General features: G+C 42.9%; 1 protein-coding gene across 1 annotated transcript; it reads left to right on the forward strand.

Annotated features, from left to right (window-relative positions):
- The first annotated feature begins 372 nt into the window (after window positions 1–372).
- LOC140481827 (C-X-C chemokine receptor type 2-like) lies at window positions 373–19,375 on the forward strand. The gene is made up of 2 exons (XM_072578353.1): window positions 373–440; window positions 18,305–19,375. Exon 2 carries the CDS (start codon window positions 18,308–18,310, stop codon window positions 19,373–19,375), a length of 1,068 nt encoding a protein of 355 aa, XP_072434454.1. The 5' UTR covers window positions 373–440; window positions 18,305–18,307.
- Window positions 19,376–23,899: the final 4,524 nt, after the last annotated feature.

The raw sequence follows: 23,899 nt of genomic DNA on the forward strand, positions 1-23,899 counted from the left end.
TTTTTACCGCATTGTTAATAAGGTGAGCAGTGAAGAATTCTGTAAGTAAAGTAGCCAGTGGTCACAGAGGAAAATCTTCTTTGAAAATTCTCAAAATTGACATTTAACCAAAACATGAGAACTTTAAGCCCAACATCTCTGCTGATTTTATCAATGTGATGTTGCAAATGTTCAGTGATGGAAATTTGTCCAGTTTTGTTTTGTCACTTTTGATTCTTCATTTCCTGCTTACTTAATATATTGCAACACTCCTCACCTTTTAAATAACACCCAATTTTGTTTAACATTGGGCAGTTCTCTCACTCTGCCAAAATATAATATCACCAAAAGTTGTAGGGAACCTCTGAGTGAGCTTACTTGTGACTAGTATGTTAGATGGTCAAGAAAATTATTTTCTCAACACACAGACAGACAGACAACATCAATCTCTCTTTGAGAAGGTATGTAGATTTAACTACCAATTTAATTGAACAGATTTTGTTGAATTGATTATTTTGCTTATCATGGTGAGGTATGTTGGTATGATGTTGGAATTAAGATCACTCCGTCAAACATATAAGGAAAGTGTTAAGCTGAGCTGCCATACTGAACCTATAAAATGGGGACACATCCATAGTTGGATGGTTTCAAGCAGGACCTGCTATGTGCCTAATTAAGTTGAAGGGGAATGGGGAAAGGCTTGTAAAGAATTTGGTTAATTTTTCATGTAGGTAAAAACAATGACTGCAGATGCTGGAAACCAGATTCTGGATTAGTGGTGCTGGAAGAGCACAGCAGTTCAGGCAGCATCCAAGGAGCTCCTTGGATGCTGCCTGAACTGCTGTGCTCTTCCAGCACCACTAATCCAGAAAATAATTTTTCATGTAGTAAAGTGGTGTCTTGGGAGTGCAAGAGACAAAAGAGTACAAGGATAGAATTTCAGATAGAGAAGTGAAGGTGACATTTTTGCCAGAATGAATAAGGAAATGCAAACAACACTTATTGTTATATTTCTAAAGAGTGCAGGTATAGCCTAACGTGTGTTTTCAATATTGAAAGTGGCAGTGCATAATGAGAATGGTTAGCAAAACAAATGGAATTTTGGTGGAGCAAATTACTGCAGATACTGGAAACTGAACTGAAAACAACAAATGCCAGAGAGCTCTAATGAAGAATCATCTCGACTTGAAACATTAGCTTGCTTTCTCCCCATGGATGCTGTGTGGCCCGCTGTGATCTCCAGTATTTGTTGTTTATAAATGGAATTTTGGACTTCATAAATAGAGGCATTGAGAATTTAAAAAAAGGCAGGTATGCTGAATGTTTAGCTCTGGTTATGCCTCTGCGATAGTTTATGCCAGTTCTGATTACCACATTTTAAGAAAACTGGGGATCCTCAACAGGGCACAGAGGAGATTGACTAGAATGGTTGCAGGGATGACAGGGGGAATTAATTCAGAAAAGCTAAGCTTATTTTCCTTGGAGCAAAGCAGGGATTGAGGGATAAAAGTGTACCAGATTATGACAGGTTTGGAGAATATCAGCAGCGAAAAGCTGATAGTACAAGACCTACAAGACACAGACATAAAGATTCTAATAAGGAAAACATGGGGTTTGTGAGGAAGAATTTTTTTTCATGCAGTGGCAATGACCTGGAACTTGTTAACCATGAAGATGGTGGAAGCAGAAAGAATCTGCAGGTAGATTTACACTCGCCTGCTCGCAGGTCTGAAGAGGCTTGTAAAATGAGTTTATGGTATGTTCGCAACTTTCCTGCCCACTCAAATCTGCCTCCAATCTTACATAAGAAACAAAAATAAAGAGAAATCCAGCAGGTATAGACAGAAAACAGAATTAATGTTTTGAGTCCAGTGACCCTTCTTCAGATCTGAAAGCAGCGAAGGAAAGGCTGTATTCATGCTGATGACAGGGAGTGAGAGCAAAGGAGTGAGTAGATAGGTGGTCACAGAGCCCACAGAGAGAGAGAGAGAGAGAGAGATAAGGTAAGCAGACAAAGGGATTGTTGATAATAAGTCAGAGAAGCAGAGTAACTAGATAGGTGATAATACAAGCTATTATTCGTTGAAAAGTGGGTTGCTCTGCTTAAAGCAATTCATGTTATAACAGGACCTGGGGAGTGGGGATAGGTAAAGAAATGAAGGTGTTCAGGCTCTAGACTTGATTCTGAGTTCAGAAGATGGTAGGGTCCCAAAGCGGAACATGAGATGCTGTTCTTTCAGTTTGGACTGTGCCTCGCTGAAGCACTGCACCCGGTCTGAGTCAGAAATGTTGATGTGAAAACATGTTGGTGTTGAAGTGGTAGATCAAAGAACAAAGAAAGTTTACAGCCCAGGAATAGGTCCTTTGGCCCTCCAAGTCTGAGCCGATCCAAATCCACTGTCTGAACCTACCACCCAATTCCTAAGCATCTGTCTCCCTCTGCTCCCCACCTGCTCATGTATCTGTCCAGATGTACCTTAAATGAATCTACCGTGCCTGTCTCTACCACCTCTGCTGGCAACCTCTGCAAGGTCATTTTTATGAACAGAATGTAGGTGTTCCGCAAAATGGGTAGACAGTCTGCGTTTTGTCACCCCAATGGCATCAGTCAAACACGTGCAAGGAAACCTCTGGTTGATCAATATCCACAGCTCCCACCTTGACAGATCAATCATTGACATGGATGTAGACAGCACAGAAGAAGGCCATTTGGCCCATCATATCTGTACTGGTCAACAAAATTTTGATTACACCAATGATATTTCCAGCTTTGGACCACAGCCCCGGAGACTGTGGCAACGCAAGTGAATATGTAATACTGTTTAAGTGTTTAACACAACCATCCTTTCAGACAGTGTGTTCCAGACTCTCACCACCCTCTGAGTGAAACCATTGCTCCTCAACTCTCCTCTAAGCATACCTCTGACCTTAAATCAACACTTCCTTGTTATTAAATCCTCTTTAATGGAAAAAATGTCTTCTTATCTACGCTATCTATGCCCCTCAGAATCTTATGCACCTCGATCAGAACCCCTCTCAAACTTCACTGCTCCAGCCTACTAAAGTCATATATATTGGAGGCATGCCTGGTGAAGGTAGCATCTTCACATCCGATACAATGGAGATGGAGAAACTGGGAGGGTGGAATGAAGTCCTTGCAGGAAGCAGGGTGTGAGAAGTGTAGTCAATCAACTCACCAAGGCTCCTGCAACAAAAACCTAGAAGAACTACAATGGGCTGAAGTGTGGCAGATGGAGTTCAATTTAAATAAATGTGGGGTGCTGCATTTTGGAAAAGCAAATAGGGGCAGGACTTATAAGGTTAATGGTAAGATCCTGGGGAGTGTTGCCGAACAAAGAGACCTTGGAGTGCAGGTTCATAGCTCCTTGAAAATGGAGTCACAGCTAGATAGAATAGTGGTATGCTTTCCTTTATTGGTCAGAGTATTGAGTACAGGAGTTGGGAGGTCATGTTGCAGCTGTACAGGACATTGGTTAGGCCACTTTTGGAATATTGCGTGCAATTCCAATCTCCTTTCTATAGGAAGTATGTTGTGAAACTTGTAAGGATTCAGAAAAGATTTACAAGGATGTTGTCAGGGTTGGAAGGTTTGAGCTATCGGCAGAGGATGAATAGGCTGGGATTATTTTCCCTAGAGCAACGTAGACCGAGCGGTGACATTATAGACGTTTATAAAATGATGACTGGCATGGATAGAGTAAATAGACAAGATCTTTTCCCTGGGATGGGGGTGTCCAGAACTATAGGGCATAGGTTTAGGGAGAGAGGGTTAAGATATATAGAACGTAGAACATTACAGTGCAGTACAGGCCCTTCAGCCCTCGATGTTGTGCCGCCCTGTCATACTAATCTGAAGCCCATCCCACCTACACTATTCCATGTACGTCCATATGCCTGTCCAATGACGACTTAAATGCACATAAAGTTGGCAAATCTACTACCGTTGCAGGCAAAGCAGTCCATACCCTTACTACTCTCTGAGTAAAGAAACTACCTCTGACATCTGTCTTATACCTATCTCCCCTCACTTTAAAGTTGTGTCCCCTCATGTTTGCCATCCCCATACCTGGAAAAAGCCTCTCCCTGTCCACCCTATCTAACCCTCTGATTATCTTGTATGTCTCTATTAAGCCACCTCTCAACCTTCTTCTCTCTAACAAGAACAGCCTCAAGGCCCTCAGCCTTTCCTCGTAAGACATTCCTTCCATACCAGGTAACATCCTAGTAAATCTCCTCTGCACCCTTTCCAAAGCTTCCACATCCTTCTTATAATGCGGTGACCAGAACTGTACACAATACTCCAAGTGTGGCCGTACCAGAGCTTTGTACAGCTGCAGCATAACCTCCTGGTGCCGGAGCTCAATCCCTCTATTAATAAAGGCCAAGACACTGTATGCCTTCTTAACAACCCTGTCAATCCGGGTGGCAACTTTCAGGGATCTGTGTACATGGACACCGAGATCTCTCTGCTCATCTGCACTCCCAAGAATCCTACCATTAGCCCAGTACTTTGCATTCCTATTACTCTGGCCAAAGTGTATCACCTCACTCTTGTCCACATTAAACTCCATTTGCCACCTCTCAGCCCAGCTCTGCATCCTATCTATGTCTCTCTGCAACCTATTACATCCTTCATCACTATCCACAACTCCACCGACCTTAGTGTCATCCACAAATTTACTAACCCATCCTTCTAAGCCCTCATCCAGGTCATTTATAAAAATGACGAACAGCAGTGGACCCAACACCGACCCTTGCGGTACGCAAGTAACTGGACACCAAGATGAACATGTTCCATCAACTACAACCCTCTGTTTTCTTTCAGCAAGCCAATTACTGATCCAAACTGCTATGTCTCCCACAATCCCATTCCTCCGCATTTTGTATAATAGCCTACTGTGGGGAACCTTATCGAACGCCTTGCTGAAATCCATATGCACCACATCAACTGGTTTACTCTCATCTACCTGTTTGGTCACTTTGTCAAAAAAACTCAATAAGTTTCGTTAGGCATGACGTACCCTTCACAAAACCGTGCTGACTGTCCCTGATCAGATTATTCTTTTCTAGATGGTTATAAATCCTATCTCTTATAACCTTTTCCAACACTTTACCAACAACTGAAGTGAGACTCACTGGTCTGTAAGTACCAGGGTTGCCTCTACTACCCTTTTTGAACAAGGGAATCACATTTGCTATCCTCCAATCCTCAGGCACTATTCCTGTAGACAATGATGATTTGAAGATCAATGTCAAAGGCTCGGCAATCTCTTCCCTTGCTTCCCAGAGGATCCTAGGATAGATCCCATCCGGCCCAGGGGACTTGTCTATTTTCACACTCTGCAGTATTTCTAATACCTCTTCCTTGTGAACCTCAATCTCTTCTAGTCTAGGTGCAAGTATCTCTGCATCTTCCTCGCCAACATTTTCATTTTCTTTAGTGAACACTGTCGAAAAATATTTACTTAGTGCTTCCCCTATCTCCTCTGACTCCACACACAACTTCCCACTATTATCCTTGATTGGCCCTAATTTTACTCTCGTCATTCTTTTATTCCTGACATACCTATGGAAAGCCTTAGGGTTAACCCTGATCCTATCCGCTAACAACTTCTCACGTCCACTCCTGGCTCTTCTGAGCTCTCTTTTTAGGTCTTTCCTGACTTCCTTGTAACCCTCAAGCGCCCTAACTGAGTTTTCACATTTTGTCTTAACATAAGCCTTCTTCTTCTTCCTTAGTAAACCACGGCTCACGCGTTCTATATCTTCCACCCTGCCTGACAGGTACATACTTATCTAGGACACACAGGAGCTTTCCCTTGAATAAACTCCACATTTTTAATGTGCTCATCCCCTGCAGTTTCCTTCCCCATTCTACGCTTCCTAAATCTTTCCTAATCGCATCATAATTTTCCTTCGCCCCCACCCCCCCCCCCCCCCCCCCCACCCCCCACCCCCCCACTCCCGCCAACTGTAACTCTTGCTAAGGGACCAAAGGGCAACTTTTACACACAGAGGGCGGTGTGTATGGAATGAGCTTCCAGAGGAAGTAGTGGAGGCTGGTACAATTACAGCATTTAAAAGACATCTAGATGGGTATATGAATAGGAAGGGTTTAGCGGGATATGGGACTAGATTAGGTTCAGATATCAGGTCAGCATGAACAAGTTGGACCGAAGGGACCGTTTCCACGTTGTACGTCTCTTTAACTCTATGAATAGGAGAGGTGTATGGTAACACCAATCTTCTAAGCAAATTCCTTTCCAAGCCATACCTCAGCTTAGTTTGGAAATATGGGACCATTCCTTCAATGTTGCACAATTAAATTCCTGGATCCCCCTCCCTAACTGCTCTTTGGATGTAGCTACACCACACCAACTGTATGGGCTTTACTCCTGCTCTTAATTTCTGTGTTTGATTCTATATTGCTCAAGAAAGCAGTTCACTACCTCCTTCTCAAGAATATAAGGAACTCTTGCAAGAGATCCTCATTTTCCATGAAAATATACAAAAAGGAGAGAGAAGTTGTTGAGTGAACAGCTTGCAAAGCCTCCAGCCTAGACGATTGGAGGTACAGTTGCCCATGGTTGAACAAATGGAGCTGGGGAGACAGAAGAGGCCTGAACTGGAGGAGTGTGGGTGTCTTGGATAGTCATGAAACTGGAGACAGTTACCGGAACAGAAACTGCAAGGCCTTGGAGAGATTTGAACACAAGGATGCAATCTTTAAAACTGAGGTATTGCTGGACTGGGAACAAAAACGAGGTCCACCTTGAGCCGTAGTTTTACACCATGGGAGAAAGGTTCTGCAGCCCATCTTCTCTCTGCCAGTCATCAAACATATATCTATTAAAATCCCACTTTCCAGCATTTTCTATGTATTCTGTGGCATTTAAAATGTTCCTCTACATAGTGTTTAAACGTCTTGTGGGTTCTTACCTTGATCATCCTTTCAGGCAGTGAGTTGCCAATACCCATACCCACTGCAGGAAAAAATGCTTCTTCAAATCCCCGCTAAACTCTTAGTTCCTTATGTTAAATATGAACCCCTGGATATTCAACCCTCTATTAAGGGGAAAAGTTGCTCCCTATCTAGCTTGTCTATGCCCCCAAGAACTTTGAACACCACAGTCAGATCTCCCCTCAGCCTTCCTCATTGAAGAAAAGTAAACTTATCTAATTTCTCCTTATGGCTGAGTCACTTCAGCCCAGGCAACACCCTGGAGAATTTCTTTTGCACTATCTCAAGTGCTATTTCACCCTTCCTCTTGTGAGGCAACACAGTACTTCCACACAGTACTTCAGCTATGGCCTAACATCTTACACAGCTCTTTTGTAATGTTCTTGCCCTTGTCATAGAGCTATAGAGATGTACAGCATGGAAACAGACCCTCCGGTCCAACCCGTCCATGCCGACCAGATTTCCCAACCCAATCTAGTCCCACCCTCCAGCACCCGGCCCATATCCCTCCAAACCCTTCCTATTCATATACCCATCCAAATACCTCTTAAATATTGCAATTGTACCACATCCTCTGGCAGCTCATTCCATACACGTACCACCCTCTGTATGAAAAAGTTGCCCCTTAGGTCTGTCTTATATCTTTCCCCTCTCACCCTAAACCTATGCCCTCTAGTTCTGGACTCCCCGACCCCATGGAAAAGACTTTGCCTATCCATGCCCCTAAGAATTTTGTAAACTTATATAAGGTCACCCCTCAGCCTCCGACGCTCCAGGGAAAACAGCCCCAGCCTGTTCGGCCTCTCTCTATGGTTCAAATCCTCCAACCCTAGCAACATCCTTGTAAATCCTTTCTGAACCCTTTCAAGTTTCACAATATCTTTCTGATAGGAAGGAGACCAGAATTGCACACAATATTCGAACAGTGGACTAACCAATGTCCTGTACAGCTGCAACATGACCTCCCAACTCCTGTACTCAGTACTTTGATCAATAAAAGAAAGCATACCAAACACCTTCTTCACTATCCTATCTACCTGCGACTCCATCTTCAAGGAGCTATGAATCTGCACTCCAAGGTCTCCTTGTTCAGCAACACTCCCTAGGACCTTACCATTAAGTGTATAAGTCCTGCTAAGATTTGCATTCCCAAAATGCAGCACCTTGCATTTATCTGAATTAAACTCCATCTGTCACTTCTCAACCCATTGGCCCATCTGCTCAAGATCCTATTGTACTCTGAGGTAACCCTCTTCGCTGTCCACTACACCTCCAATTTTGGTGTTGAGAGCAAACTTGCTAACTGTACCTCTTAAGCTCACATCCAAATCATTTATGAGCTGAAAAATGTGTTGCTGGAAAAGCGCAGCAGGTGAGGCAGCATCCAAGGAGAGGGAGCAGAAATGTCGATTCTCCAGCTCCTTGGATGCTGCCTGACTTGCTGCGCTTTTCCAGCAACACATTTTTCAGCTCTGATCTCCAGTCCTCACTTTCTCCAAATCATTTATGTAAATGACAAAGTAGAGGGCCCAGCACCGATCCTTGTGGCACTCCACTGGTCACAGGCCTCCAGTCTGAAAAACAACTCTCCACCACCACCCTCTGTCTTCTACCTTTGAGCCTGTTCTGTATCCAAATGGCTAGTTCTCCCTGTATTCCATGAAATCTAACCTTGCTAATCAGTCTCCCATGGGGAACCTTGTTGAACGCCTTACTGAAGTCCATATAGATCACATCTACCGATCTGCCCTCATCAATCCTCTTTGCTACTTCCTCAAAAAACTCAGTCAAATTTGTGAGACATGATTTCCCACGCACAAAACCATGTTGACTATCCCGAATCAGTCCTTGCCTTTCCAAATACATGTACATCCTGTCCCTCAGCATGGACGAGTTGGACCTAAGAGTCTGTTTCCATACTGTACAATTCTATGACTCTACATTGAATACAGCAGCATTGAATACAAAGATCAGCAAGGCGGCTTTTGTGTGGAGCTGCAGAAAATGGGGGAGATACTAAATGAGTATTTTGCATCAGTATTTACTTGCCCACCACTGAGGTCAGGCTCACTGGTCTATAGTTTTTGAAGATTAGATTACTTACAGTGTGGAAACAGGCCCTTCGGCCCAACAAGTCCACACCGACCCGCCAAAGCGCAACCCACCCAGACCCATTCCCCTACATTTACCCCTGCACCTAACACTACGGGCAATTTAGCATGGCCAATTCACCCAACCTGCACATCTTTGGATTGTGGGAGGAAACCGGAGCACCTGGAAGAAACCCATGGAGACACGGGGAGAATGTGCAAACTCCACACAGTCAGTTGCCTGAGGTGGGAATTGAACCTGGGTCTCTGGCGCTGTGAGGCAACAGTGCTAACCACTGTGCCACCGTGTCGCCTAATATTGTTCCCTGGCTTGTCCTTACCACCCTTCTTAAACAGTGGCACCACGTTTGCCAGTCTTCTGGCACCTCACCTGTGACTATCGATGATACAAATATCTCAGCAAGAAGCCCAGCAATCACTTCTCTAGCTTCCCACAGAGTTCTCGGGTACACCTGATCAGGTCCTGGGGATTTATCCACCTTTACCTGTTTCAAGACATCCAGCACTTCCTCCTCTGTAATCTGGACATTTTGCAAGATGTCACCATCTATTTCCCTACAGTCTATATCTTCCATATCCTTTTCCACAGTAAATACTGATGCAAAATATTCATTTAGTATCTCCCCTATTTTCTGCAGCTCCACACAAAAGCCGCATTGCTGATCTTTGTATTCAATGCTGCTGTATTCAATATAGAGTCATAGAATTGTACAGTATGGAAACAGACTCTTACGTCCTACTCGTCCATGCTGACAAGATATCCTAAATTTATCTAGTCCCATTTTGCCAGCAGTTGGCCCATATCCCTCTAAGCCCTGCCTATTCATATACCCATCTCAATGCCTTTGAAATGCTGTAATCATACCAGCCTCCACCACTTCTTTTGGCAGCTCATTCCATACATGCACCACCCTCTGCGTGAAAAAGTTGTCCCTCAGGTCCCTTTTATATTTTTCCCCTTTCATCTTAAACATATGCCCTCCAGTTTTGGACCACCCCTACCCTGGGAAAAAGAACCTGGCTATTTACCCTACCTATTCACCTCATGATTTTATAAACCTCTGTAAGATCACCCCTCAGCATCTGACAATCTAGGGAAAATATCCCCAGCGAATTCAGCCTCTCCCTATATCTCAAACCCTCCAACCCTGACAAATCCTTGTAAATCTTTTCTGCACCCTTTCAGGTTTCACAACATTTTTCCTAGAGCAGGGAGACCAGAATTGAACACAGTGTTCCAAAAGTGGCCTAACCAATGTTGTGTAGAGCTGCAACATGATATTACAACTTCTATCCTCAACGTACTGACCAATAAATGCAAGCATACCAAATACCTTCTTCACTACGCTGTCTACCTGTGACTCCACTTTCAAGGAGCTATGAACCTGCACTCCAAGATCTCTTTGTTTGCAACACTCCCCAGGTCCCTACGATTAAGTGTGTAAATCCTGCCTGAATTGCCTTACCGTGATGCAAACCATCACATTAATCTAAATTAAACTCCATTTGCCATTCTTTGGCCGATCTGATCAAGTTTTGTTGTATTCTTCACTGTCCACAACACCACCAATTTTGGAGTCATCTGCAAACTTACTGACCATTCCTCTTAGTCACATCCAAATCATTTACATAAATGACAAAAATCAGTTGACCCAGCTCCGGTCCCTATGACACACCACTGGAGTCACAGGCCTCTAGTCTGAAAAACAACTCTCCACAATCACCCTCTGTCTCCTGTCTTCAAGCCAATTTTGTATCTAAATGGCTAGCAATCCCTGGAGTCTGTGACATAACCTTGCTAACCAGCCTACCATGTAGAATCTTGTCAAATGTCTTGCTGAAGTCCACATAGATAATGACCCCCATTCTGCCTTCATCAACCTTCTTTGTCACTCTAAACAAACTCAATCAACTTAGTGAGACATGATGGGGACCTTAAGAGACCCTATTATCTCTCTAGTTATTTTTTTCCCTTTAATATACTTAAAGAACCTCTTTGGATTCACCCTAAATTTCTCAGCCAAGGCTATCTCGTGTCCCCTTTCACCCTCCTGATTTCCTTCTTCAGTAAATTCCTGTTTTCTGTATAAGACTCCATGGGTTCCCTTGATCCCAGTTGCCTATACTGAGTCATGCCTCCTTTTTTCTGGTCAAAGCCTCAATATCTCTTGTCATCCAGGGTTCCCTACTCCTGCCACCTTGCCCTTCACCGTCACAGGAACATATAGACCTTGAACTCTAGCGATCTCACTTTTAAAGGCCTCCCACTTGCCGGATGTCCCTTTGCCTGGAAACAAACTACTCCACTCAATCCTGCAAGCTGCTGTCTAATTCCATCAAAATTCACCTTGCCCCAATATAGAATTTGAACTGGTGGACCAGTTTTGTCCCTCACCATAAACCATTTTAAAATTAATAGAACTATGGTCACTGGTCTCAAAATGCTCCCCTACTGTCACTGCAGTCACCTATCCTTCCCTATTTCCCAAGAGGTGATTGAGTTTTCTCCCTTTCCAAGTAGGACCATCTATACATTGCTTGAGGAAACTTTCCTGAACACTTTACAAATTCTGCCCCAGCTAAGCCCTTAACACTCTGGCAGTCCCAGTTTCTGTTCGGAAAATTAAAATCCCCTCCTTTGACATTCCGATTTCTTCTGCAAATCTCCACAATCTCCCTGAATATTTGCTCCTCTAATTCTCATTGACTATTCGAGAGCCTATAGTACAACCCAAATAACATCACAATCCCCTTTCTTATTTCTTGCCTGGATGTTGCCTGGATTCCATATGTGCACCGCCCTCTGTGTAAAAAAGTTGCCCTTCAGGTTCCCTTTTATTTTTTTTCCCCTCTAACCTTAAACTGATACCCTATAGTCCTTGATTCCCCAACCCTGGGGGAAAAAAAACTGAGTACATTCACTCTGTCCATGTCTCTCATGATCTTATACGCCTCCATAAGGTTCTGGATGTAGGTTTTCTCGCTGAGCTGGAAGGTTCATTTTCAGTGTTCTTGAAGGTTCTTGAAAACACTGAAAATGAACCTTCCAGCTCAGCGAGCAAATCTACATCCAGAACCTTATGGAGGCTTATAAGATCATGAGAGACATGGATAGAGTGAATGTACTGTTTTTTTTCCCCCAGGGTTGGGGAATCAAGGACTCTAGGGTATCAGTTTAAGGTTAGAGGGATAAAAAAATAAAAGGGAACCTGAAAGGCAACTTTTTTACACAGAGGGCGGTGCACATATGGAATGAGCTGCCAGTGGAAATGGTTGAGGCGGGTACATTAACAACATTTAAAAGGCATTTGGACAAATACATGGATTGGAAAGGATTAGAAGGATGTGGGCCAAGTGCAAGAAAGTAGGGTTAGTGTTGATGGATATTTTGGTCGGCATGGACCAGTTTAGGCCAAAGGCTTGTCTTTGTCCTGCAGGACTCTATGACTTCCAATGCACACAGCTATGTTTTGACTAATAAAGACAAATATCCCATAGCTTTGGAAAGGGTTCAAAGATTTACTAGAATGTTGCCTGGTATGGAAGGAAGGTCTTATGAGGAATGGCTGAGCGACTTGAGGCTGTTTTTGTTAGAGAGAAGGTTGAGAGGTGGCTTAGTTGAGATATAAGATAATCAAAGTGTTAGATAGGGTGGACAGTGAGAGCCATTTTCATTGGATAGTGATGGCTAGCACAAGGGGACATAGCTTTAAATTAAGGGGTGATAGATATAGGACAGATGTCAGAGGTAGTTTCTTTACTCAGAGTAGTAGGGGCGTGGAACGTACTGCCTGTAACAGTAGTAGATTAGCTAAGTTTAAAGGCATTTAAATGGCCACTGGATAAACATAAAGATGAAAATGGAATAGTGTAGGATAGGCTTCATATTGGTTCTACAGGTTGGCACAACATAGAGGGCCTGTACTGCACTGTAATGTTCTATGAGAGGCAGGGATTAATCAAAACACTCAGCAGGATTTTGTTATAAATTGGACACTGGTAAGTACAAAGGATCAGTGAGACCATGGTGTGTCTATTAGGCCAACTTGATTGAATTTTTCGAAGAGGTGACCAGGCTTGAATGCAGAAAGGTTGATTAGTAGGTTTACATGATGCAAAATTTACTGGTGTGCTAAATACTGATGAGGATAGGCTTAGATTACAGAAGGATATAGTCAAGCTGGTTAGTTGGGCTAATCAGTGGCAAATAGAACTCAATCCAGATAAATCTGAAATGATGCATTGGGCAGGGCAAACAAGGCAAGGGAATACATGGTGAATGATGGAACCTGAGAAGCACCAAGGATCAGAGGGACCTTAGTGTACAAATCTTCTAGTCTCTTAAGGTGTCAGAACAGCGAGATAAAAATATTAAGAAGGAAATTCATGTACTTGTCTCTATTAGTTGCAGCATAGAGTTTAAAAGCAGGGAAGCTATGCTGGAACTGTATAAAATGTTGGTTAAGCTACAGCTAAAGTATTGTGTGCAATCTGGAATCCATCTTATAGGTGCGATGTGATAGCAGTGGAGAGATTACAGAGGAGATTTACTAGAAGGTTGTCTGGACTGGAGAGTTTTAGCTAGAAAGAGAGATTGAACAGCCTGGAGTTATTTTCCTTACAGCAGAGGATACTGAGAGACATGATTGAGATGTACGAAATTATGACTGGGATAGATAAGGTAGACAGGAAGAAACTTCTTCATTTCATAGAGGGAACAATGACCACGGTTATAAATATAAGGTGAGGGACAAAAGGGTTAGAAGAGATGTGAGGAAAAACCTTTTCAACCAGAGGGTGGTGGGAATCTGGAACTCGCAACCTTCCAATATCCAGCAGCTTCACACACAGCTGGCCCCCTTCATCCCTAATGCACCCAACTCTTTCCCTGGTTAACCTCTTCCCTTCAATGTATTTATCTTATGATTCTCCCCAATTCTGTTCAGAAATCTCTTTTCATGCTCCCTTTTTGCTCTGCAATTGCTTTCTCTTGCATTTCCTACATTCCTCTCAGGCCACAACTGAATTGCTCCTTTTGGACTTAATAAAAACCTTTTTCATCCTAGATTTTGATCAGATTAGATTTATATTAATTGCCACATGTATATAACAATACAGATAAAAGTATCTTTTCATGTATTGTACACAAAATATCTCCATGCTCTGGCACCATCTTGAAACACCGCAAGAGAATGCAAGATTTTACTGCGATATAGTTCATCTTTCATCCTTGATCCTCCACTACTGCTTCTCCAGTCATTGCTCGACATTGGCTGGGGTCTCTGTAATGCACCTCTGGGTGTCTGCATCAGGCTCTGGGATCTCAGCTACAGGCCACCACTGCCACCACAATTGGGACCATCGCGTCTGAACTGGAATCATGAAACTGGGAATGCATGAGCTCCGTGTCTCCTCTTCCCCATCTGATTCTCCTCCAGATGCTGCATCCCTTTCACCAAACCTTTCCATTCCTTCAGGTGCCTGGGCCCAGCCATGGTCCAAGACCCTCAGCTCATCCTGTGAGTCCAAGCTAAGGGAGTCAACCTGGGAACTGATCCTTGCTCACCAGAAGACCCCCAGGCTGGGCTGAAGCCATGTCCAGCTCATCCTGGCTGCTGCAGCCGCCAGGACCCCCATCCTTCACCTGCCACTCTCCAGACTTTAAAGGAAATAGGCAAAAAGAATAAAAAGGGCAAAAACAAAAAGAGAAAGAAACACACAGGAGTGGATGAGTCTTGGGCTCACACTGGCTGCCATCTTGGAGTTCCTCAAAATCCTCATCCAGTCCTCTATTGTCCAAGACATTCAGTGTAGTAGAACATCGAACAGTACAGCAGAGTACAGGCCCTTCGATCCACAATGTTGTGCTGAGCATTTATCTTTAATAAGATCAACCACCAATGAGGAATTTGAGGCGGCACGGTGGCTCAGCGGTTAACACTGCTGCCTCACAGCACCAGGAACCCAGATTTGATTCCAGCTTTGGGCGACTGTCTGTGTGGAGTTTGCACATTCTCCCTGTGCCTGTGTGGGTTTCCTCAGGTGCTCCGGTTTCCTCCCACAATCCAAAAATGAGCAGATTAGGTGAATTGGCCATGCTAAAGTGCCCATAGTGTTAGGTGTATTAGTCAGGGGTAAATGTAGGGAAATTAATCTGGATAGGTTACTCTTCGGAGGGTCAGTGTGGACTTGTTGGGCTGAAGGGCCTGTTTTCACACTGTAGGGAATCTACGGCTCAGGATTGGAGGGCCGAAGGGCCTGTTCCTGGGCTATAAATTTTCTTTGTTCTAATCTAATATAACTCTACACACTCTTTAATTTACTGCTGTCCATGTGCTTGCCCAGCAGTCACTTAAATGTCCCTAAGGTCTTCGATTCTACTACCTTTACTCTTTAAGTAAAGAACCTACCTCTGACAGCTCTCCATACCCTCCTCCAATCACCTTAAAATATGACCCCTCGTGACAACCATTTCTGTCCTGAGGAAAGGTCTCTGGCTATCTACTCTATCTATCTATGCTCCTCATTACCTTGTACATCTCTATCAAGTCACCTCACTTCCTCCTTCTCTCCAGTCTGTAAAGCCCTGGGTCACTCAACCTCTCTTCATAAGACAAACCCTCCAATCTTCTCTGCACCCTCTCTAAAGTATTTACGTTCTTTCTATAATGAAGTGACCAGAACTGGACACAATATTCCTACTGTGGTCTAAGAGAAGTTTTGTAGAGCTGCAGCAAAACCTCAAGGCTCTTAAACTCAATTCCCATGTTAATGAAAGCCAACACACCAACCGCCTTCTTAACAAACCATATCAACGTAGGTAGCAACTTTGAGGACCCCAAGGTCATGCTGTTCCTCCACACTGTCAAGAATCCTGTCTTTAACCTTGTATTCGATCTTCCAAATGAATCATTTATCTAGGTCGAACTTCATCTGTCATTTCTTAGCCCAGCTCTGCATTCTGTCAATGCCTTGTTGTAACCTGCAACAACTCGACACTATCTACAACACCACCGACTTTTGTGTAATCAGCTAACCTACTAACCTACCCTTCTACTACTTCATCCATATTTATTTATAGAAACTACAAACAGCAGAGACCCAAGAACAGATCCCTGTGGGATACCACTGGTCACCGAACTCCGGGCGGAATATTTTCCATCTACTACCACTCACTGTTTTCCTTTGGCCAGCCAATTCTGTATCCAGACAGCCTGAACTTATTGCTGCTACGTTTCTCTCCAAAGAATATATGTTGGACCTTTACTTTCCCCAGCTCCATTTTGAATGCAGACAAAAGTGGGTACTGCAGATGCTGGAGAGCCAAGATTAGAGTAGTGCTGGAAAAGTAGGCAGCATCCGAGGAGCAGGAATTCGACGTTTCAGGCAAAAGCACTTCATCATTCCTGATGCTGCCTGACCTGCTGTGCTTTTCCAGCACCACTCTAATCTTGACCCTTTTTGAATGCACCCCCACCGCCCCACTGTAGACTTACCTACACGGAACTATTCCCAGGAAACCTTGGCCAGGTGTGGCTTTATTTTAGTAAAATTTGCTTTCCCTCAATTCACAGCCTTTTTTTTTGCAGGCTTTCGTTTTCCTTGCCTATAACAAATTTGAACCATACTGTGGCATGGTCACTACTGCTAAAATGTTTCCCACTGCCACAGTGAACATCTGTCCAACTTCTGTCCCCAAAACCAGACCCAGCACTGTGCCATCACTTGTTGGGCCTTGTACATATTGATACAAAAACCTCCCCGGATACATTTCAAGAAATCCACCTCTGACCAACCCTTAACACCATGAATATCCCAACTTATGTTGAGAAAGTTGAAATCCCCCAGTATAATTACCCAATTATTACTCTGACACACTTCTATACGCTGTCTATATATTTGCTCCTCTATTTCCCACTGACTCTTTGAGGACCCTATAATACACTCCCACTAAAGTAACTACCCCCTTAACATTCCTAAGTTCTACCCACAAAGTCTCATTTGAGGACTCTTTGTTGCAGTAATTGACTTCTTAATTCATAGTGCTACACCACCATCGTTTTTACATCCTCCTTTATCTTGTCTAAAGGTCCGCTCCCCTGGAATGTTGAGTTGCCGCTTCAGCCCTTCCCTCAACTATATTTCTTTGATGGTAACAACAACACACTTCCATGAGTCAATCCACATTCATAAAACATCAGTCTTACCTGCTACACTTCTAATGTTAAAGTAAAGACCATCCAGCCTTGTTTTACTCTTTTGACACTCAACAGAGTTGAACTTACTCTGACTTGATTCTTTTGCTGTAGTATGATGTTTTTGGATATATTTTATTTTGGATTTTTGAAAGAGTGAGCTAGTTGAGCAGTCTGTACTCTGCCTACTATGAACACCACAGAATACGCTGTTTGACATGATCAATGAATCTTTGGGTCATTTGGTCTGTATCTGGCATTGCACTGGCAGTGGCATTGTGGGAGAGGCATTGTTTTTTTGGATTGATGGTAGTATCCCATTTGTGAAAAACATCATTTGCATCGCAAAAGTAGCAACATGAAATGGCTTCTTCAACCTCTCCAATTTTTTTTTCGGTATCTTGCTTTTCCAGAGTCAATGCTGCTGGGTTCTCCATTCCTTCCACAACCAGCCTACCTTCACCAGTCAATATAGAAGTTGTGATTCAGAAAGCTCCATGCATAATTAGATTGGTCTTAAAACAAAATCTGTAAATATGGTCCAAGCTATTTGCTTACATCCAACTTTCACAGAGAAATTGAGTGCATCAAATTTATCCTTCAGTACAGGGTGTCATGAGCAGATCAAAGTTCATTGCATATTGTGCAAATTGCAATCAAATAAATAACTGACATTAAAAGTGCCCAGTCTACTTTAAATTATTCTGGAAAGATAAAGTATCTCAAAAATATTTTTAAAAGGTTCTGGAAGATGTTTCATGCTGCTATGATGCAGTGGCTTTGTGAGTTGTATTTTCTGCTAATGTCATGCTTTGAGGAGAGTAGGAGAGGAAAATCTATCCACACTGTTCCTGACTTCAGATCTTGCTGTAACCATTCAATGATTCTTTGTTGTCGACATAAAATGCTTATGATTCTGAAATAATTTGTTGCAACACGTCTCCCAATTTCGAGTGTACCTGCGTTAAGTAACTGTGGAATCCGATATCATTGTCTGACTTTCTTATCATTTATGTACCTACACCTTGCTTTTTCAGAAAATGGCTGCAATAAAGATAAAGGTGGATGATTTTCCTGATATTTTAGAAAACTACACGGATTTTGAGAACTACGCTTCTATTCCCAATGTGTCACCTTGTCTACCATTCATTAACAGTCATTCCAACAATGTTGTAATTGCTGTTTTCAATAGCCTGGTGTGCTTCCTCGCTGTGACAGGGAACATTATCGTATTGATTGTCCTACTTTATAATCGATGGACCATCTCATCCACAGACGTCTACCTGCTTCATCTGGCAGTGGCTGATCTGCTCTTTGCCGTGACCTTGCCTTTTTGGGCAGTGGATGCCGTATCCGGCTGGGTATTTGGTGATACCATGTGTAAAATCATCAGCATGTTGCAGGAGATTAACTTCTACAGTGGGATTTTATTGCTGGCTTGTATCAGTATTGATCGCTATCTGTCCATTGTCCATGCCACACTAGCCCACAAACAGAAGAGACCATTTCTAATTAAGCTGGTTTGTGCTACTGTTTGGGGGTTAGCCATTGCTTTGTCTTTGCCTATTCTGTTCAAAGGTGAATATCATCCAGAGGGCTTCAACAGAATTATATGTCATGAGCTGCTTGATGGTGCATCAGCTGCAAAATGGAGAGTGATCACTAGGCTTTTGAGGCATATCATTGGATTTCTTATCCCATTGGCTGCCATGGTTTTCTGCTACAGTGTGACAATTTGGAAACTGTGTCAAACTCGGGGATTTCGGAAACATAAAGCCATGAAAGTTATCATCGTGGTGGTGTTGGCTTTTCTCATTTGTTGGTTCCCACACAATATTACTGTGTTCATTGACACACTGATGAGAGGTAAACTCATTGCTGAGACTTGTGACTTCCGCAATAATGTTGACCAGGCTCTGTCTGCAACTCAAATCTTGGGTTTTCTGCACAGTTGCATTAATCCAATCTTATACGCATTCATTGGGGTGAAATTCAGGAGTAACCTGATCAAACTCTTGGTTTCAAAAGGAATCATTGAACAAAGTGAAACATCACATGAAAGATCGGTACCCATCTCTGTCTCTGAATTCACTTCAGTCAACATATAGACTCTTTAGTGGCTGGATTATGGTTAACCCACTCCTACCACCTGTCACAAAGTTGGCCTTTTTTTTCTAAAAGCTGTTCCTTTTCTCAAAGATACTGTGTCCTTGGTTTTATTCAGAGGAGTAATAAAATGCTCTTGGTTCCGATTAGACTGGTTTGGGAAAGAGATCAAAGGGTTTTGAGAGGCCATGTAAACAGATGAGACTTCAGGCCAAAGTGGTCATGTTTTAGAAGTCACCTGTACAATGAAAGGGGAGTGGTCAGCTCTCTAGCTGAGCAGTTCAGTCCAGAACTAGTTAAGAGTTCAACAGTGAGCTGTGTGGAAACAGGTTGCTAAAAAATCTCTCTCTCTCTCTGCCCTTCTAACTTCAACCTCTGTTCCTTTTTGTACTGTGTTTTAAGGGGCATTACTTAGTGGGACTGTTGTGTTTATTCAGAACAGCATAATCAAGTCTAGTTTGGATAGACTGAGTTTAGTAGGGGTTCTTTGTTTTTCATTGTATAATTTTGTGAATAGATTTTTGTCTGTTTTAAAACCTGGTAGTCAACGTCACTAACTTAATCTGGGTAATGGTCCCTATACCCTTGCCAAAACAACTTGCAAAGTTATGGTCTGGGGTGCCTGCTTAAGCATATTTTGAGTAGTGTGATCTAGTCCATAACACACCCCATGGGCATGGTTTCCACAGACAGAGCACATAAATATGCGCCTGTGCCTTTCCCACTCAATTAGTCCTGACTTGGGCCCCATAATAGGGTAAGTGGTGACCACTGAAAACAGCAGCCTGTCGACCTGAATGTTATTTTTAAAAAATCAGAAATTGAACTTGTTGGCTTGCTAATTCAATCAAATAGTATATCAACCACACGATAAAGCAAGCTATTTTTTCCCAACTCTCACTAATCTTATCTCATCTGGGGGTGTCCCAAACCATCTCAGAGGCCCCAGCCCCATACAGCTTCTATGTTCTTCTTGAAATCCACAATGGGGAGACCCACTGTTTCAGCCTGTTCCTGCCCCTTTGGGTTTATTTCTTCCTAACTTGACTCAATTGTTTTTGTCCCCTTGTCCAGCTCTTCTCACTTGCATTCACAGTTCTTCTGACACTTATGTCAGTTTCAGAATTGCCAGTTTGCAAGTTTAAGCCACTTCCTCTTCACCAAGGATGTGCAATCCCTTTCCACATTCATCCTCTATCAGGAAGGTCTTAGGTCTCTCTGCTTCTTCCTTGAAAGAAGATCTTAACCATTCGCATCCACACTATCATCCTTTGCCTAGCCAAGCTCATTTTCACTTTAAACTTCTCCTTTAACTCCTCTCAGTTTCTTCAGATAAAAGGTGTGGCCATAGGTCCCAACATGGGCCCCGATTACGCCTGTCCCTTTGTGGGATACATGGAACATTCTTTGTTTCAGTCCTACTCAGGTCCCTCTCCACAACTCTTTCATCAATGACAGCATTGGTGCTGCTTCCCTTTCTCCCCTGGAATTATAAACATTTGTCAATTTTGCTTCCAATTTTCATCCTTCACCTGGTCCACATCTGGCTACTCCTTTCCCTTGCTTGACATCCCTGTTTCCATTTCTGGAGATAGGCTGGCCCTTACAAACCCATTGACTCCCACAGCTACCTTGACTATATATTCTCATTACCCTACTTCCAGCAAAGATTCTATTCCATTCTTCCAGTTTCTCTGTCTCCGCTACTGTGCTCCTCAGGGCCCTTGACAGTGTCTGATCTATTTGCTGCACTTCTGCCCTCACCCCTTCTCTTCCCTCCCTTGGTCCTCACTACAACATTCATCCACATTTAAAAGCTGTTATTTCTGCCACCTCAAGTTGGATGCCATGAACAGACAGGTATTCTCTGACCCTCCCTTAATAGCATTCCATTTGGAATGTTCCCTCCAGGACACCTTTGTCCACTCCTTCTCCACTCCCAATGCCTTCGTACATCCCCACAGCACTTTTCCATGTAATTGCAGAAAGTGGAAAGCCTGTCTGTTTATTTGCTCACTATTCTCACTATCCAACACTCCAGAAACACTTTCCAGGTCATAGTCTCAGAGAATCTAGTATTTTGTATTTTTTTTATTTATTCGTGAGATGTGGATGTATCTGGCTAGGCCAGCATTTATTGCCCGCCTTAGCTGCCCTCTGGGCAATTAAGAGTCAAACACATAGTTGTGGGTCTGGAGTCACATGTTGGCCAGACCTGGTAAGGATGGCAGATTTCCTTCCCTAAAGGACATCAGTGAACCAGATGGGTTTTCTAACAATCAACAATGGATTTATGGTCATCATTAGCCTCTTAATTCCAGATTGTTACTGAATCCAAATTCTACCATCTGTTGTCATGATTTGGAGGTGCTGAAGTTGGACTGGGGTGTACAAAGTTAAAAATCACACAACGCCAGGTTATAGTCCAACAGGTTTATTTGGAAGCACTAGCTTTCCGAGCGCTGCACTTTCATCGGGTGGTTGTAGAGTATAAGATTGTAAGACACAGAATTTATAGCAAAAGTTTACAGTGTGATTTAACTGAAATTATATATTGAAAAAGACCTAGATTGTTTGTTAAGTCTCTCATCATTTAGAATGAACATGTTGGTTTCAGTTATTTCATATGTAAATCACAAAACATTTTACAGTTACATTCTCAAGTGAACTTTAACAATTAGTGTCAGGTTGGCCCAGATAATGCATTGAAGGTGTGAGCTGCCCTGTGTGAGACTGTCTGTGTCACAATGGTCAGACTGATTCTAATCTAAAAATGTTCCCAGAACATTCGTCAAGCTTCTGATTAATAGTCTAGCGATTAATACCACTGTGCCGTTGCTTTCCTTACAGTGTCATTTACACCCAACACAGACTGGGCACCGTTTTGCAGGTCTTCTATATTCTCTCCATAAACTAACTGCGGGTTTCTGGTTGTCTGCCACTTCAACATGGCACCAGATTCCCATTCCAATGTTCCTGTCTCAGGCCTGCTGCAGTGCTCCAGTGAAACTCAATGTAAGCTGGATGAACAACACCCCATCTTCTGCCTAGGTACTTGACAGACCCTGGGACTCAGCACTGAATGTAACAATTTTAGGGTGTGAAACTTTCCTATATGTTCCTTACTCATCCCCAAACCCTCAAGTCTTGTTCTGTATGGGTTGCTCCCAGTATACCAACTCATATTCAACTATTCACATTTACTGCTAGCATCCAACTTTGAAACAGAGTTCTGAGGAATAGCCTGCCCTAAACGTGCTTTAATCTGGGATTTATTGCTCTTTTTCTGGAGGCTATTTGCAGTCCAATCCGCGCCCATTATTGAGCACTGACCCCGCTGAATCTGCTCTCATTCTTTTTCTATATCTCTTTCTCTATCACTCACAAGTTTCACTGTCAAATAGATAGCTGGATTAGAGTGGTGCTGGAAAAGCACAGCAGTTCAGGCAGCATCCAAGGAGCAGGAAAAATCGACATTTCGGGCAAAAGCCCTTCATCAGGAATAAAGGCAGGTCGCAGCATGTTTTTACACTGGATGTGGCTCTCAATGTCTGTTGTATTTGACTTTTATAACAGAGGTACAGTCAGTGGGTGAACAACCTGTCACCTCTCCCATCCCACTCTGCATAAAATTCTTTGCGATATAGATCATTTAACCAAGTATGGTGACTACAATGCAAAATAAAGTAGGGTGGAGGACAAAGGTCAGCTTACCCGAACACAAGATTTCTGCTGAGAAATAGGTTAAAAATTTCTGAAGAGTCAATTCCAGTTACTTATTGTTAACAAGCTCTGTTTAAGAAAAATAGAATTTTGTGTAAATTCAGTTGCTTCTCAGATACTTTTAGCTGAATAAAATATGCTAATTTTGAATCCACTGATGATGAAATATGTTTTTATTGATGGCCTATTTTATCACTCTTCACAATAAGTGGCAATGCCTCAGTTACAGTTTGTAACTTTTACAATCAGTATATCCTCCAGGGCAGCTGTGGGTCATGGGTTGAAAGGTACCATGGAAACAGAAGTCCTCATGAAAGAGGTCTTTTGGCCTGTGCTCACTTTTTGAAATTAATCCCACTGCTCCCTACCTGATCCCCCAAGCCCTGCAAAATTTGCCTTTTCCACGATCCATCTTATTCCTTTTGCAAGTTACATTTGCTTCCACCACCCTTTCAGGCAGCGTGTTCCAGATCACAACTTGCTGCATAAAAAGATTATCCTCATTTGCACACCGTTGTTCTTTTCCCATCACATTACAATTGTGTTCTGATGGTTTGTAATACTTCTGCCAATGGAAACAATTTCTCCTCATGACTTCGAATAATTCTCGCCTCAGACATCACTGCTCTGAGGAGACCAATCTCAGGCTCTCCAGTCCCTGCACATAATTGAAATCCCTATTTCTGCAACCATCCATCACTGTCTTCAGAACCTTAATGTCTTTCCAAAAGCAGGATGTCCAGCTTTGGATACAATGTTCCAGCTACAGTGTAACAAGTGTTTTATAAAGTTTTGATATAACT

This window comes from Chiloscyllium punctatum, chromosome 10, assembly GCF_047496795.1.
Source record: "Chiloscyllium punctatum isolate Juve2018m chromosome 10, sChiPun1.3, whole genome shotgun sequence".
NCBI classification, from domain to species: domain Eukaryota; kingdom Metazoa; phylum Chordata; class Chondrichthyes; order Orectolobiformes; family Hemiscylliidae; genus Chiloscyllium; species Chiloscyllium punctatum.

Excerpts from the sequence above, each read along its gene's own strand:
- LOC140481827 (XM_072578353.1), top strand. The coding sequence starts at position 18,308 with ATGGCTGCAATAAAGATAAAGGTGGATGATTTTCCTGATATTTTAGAA.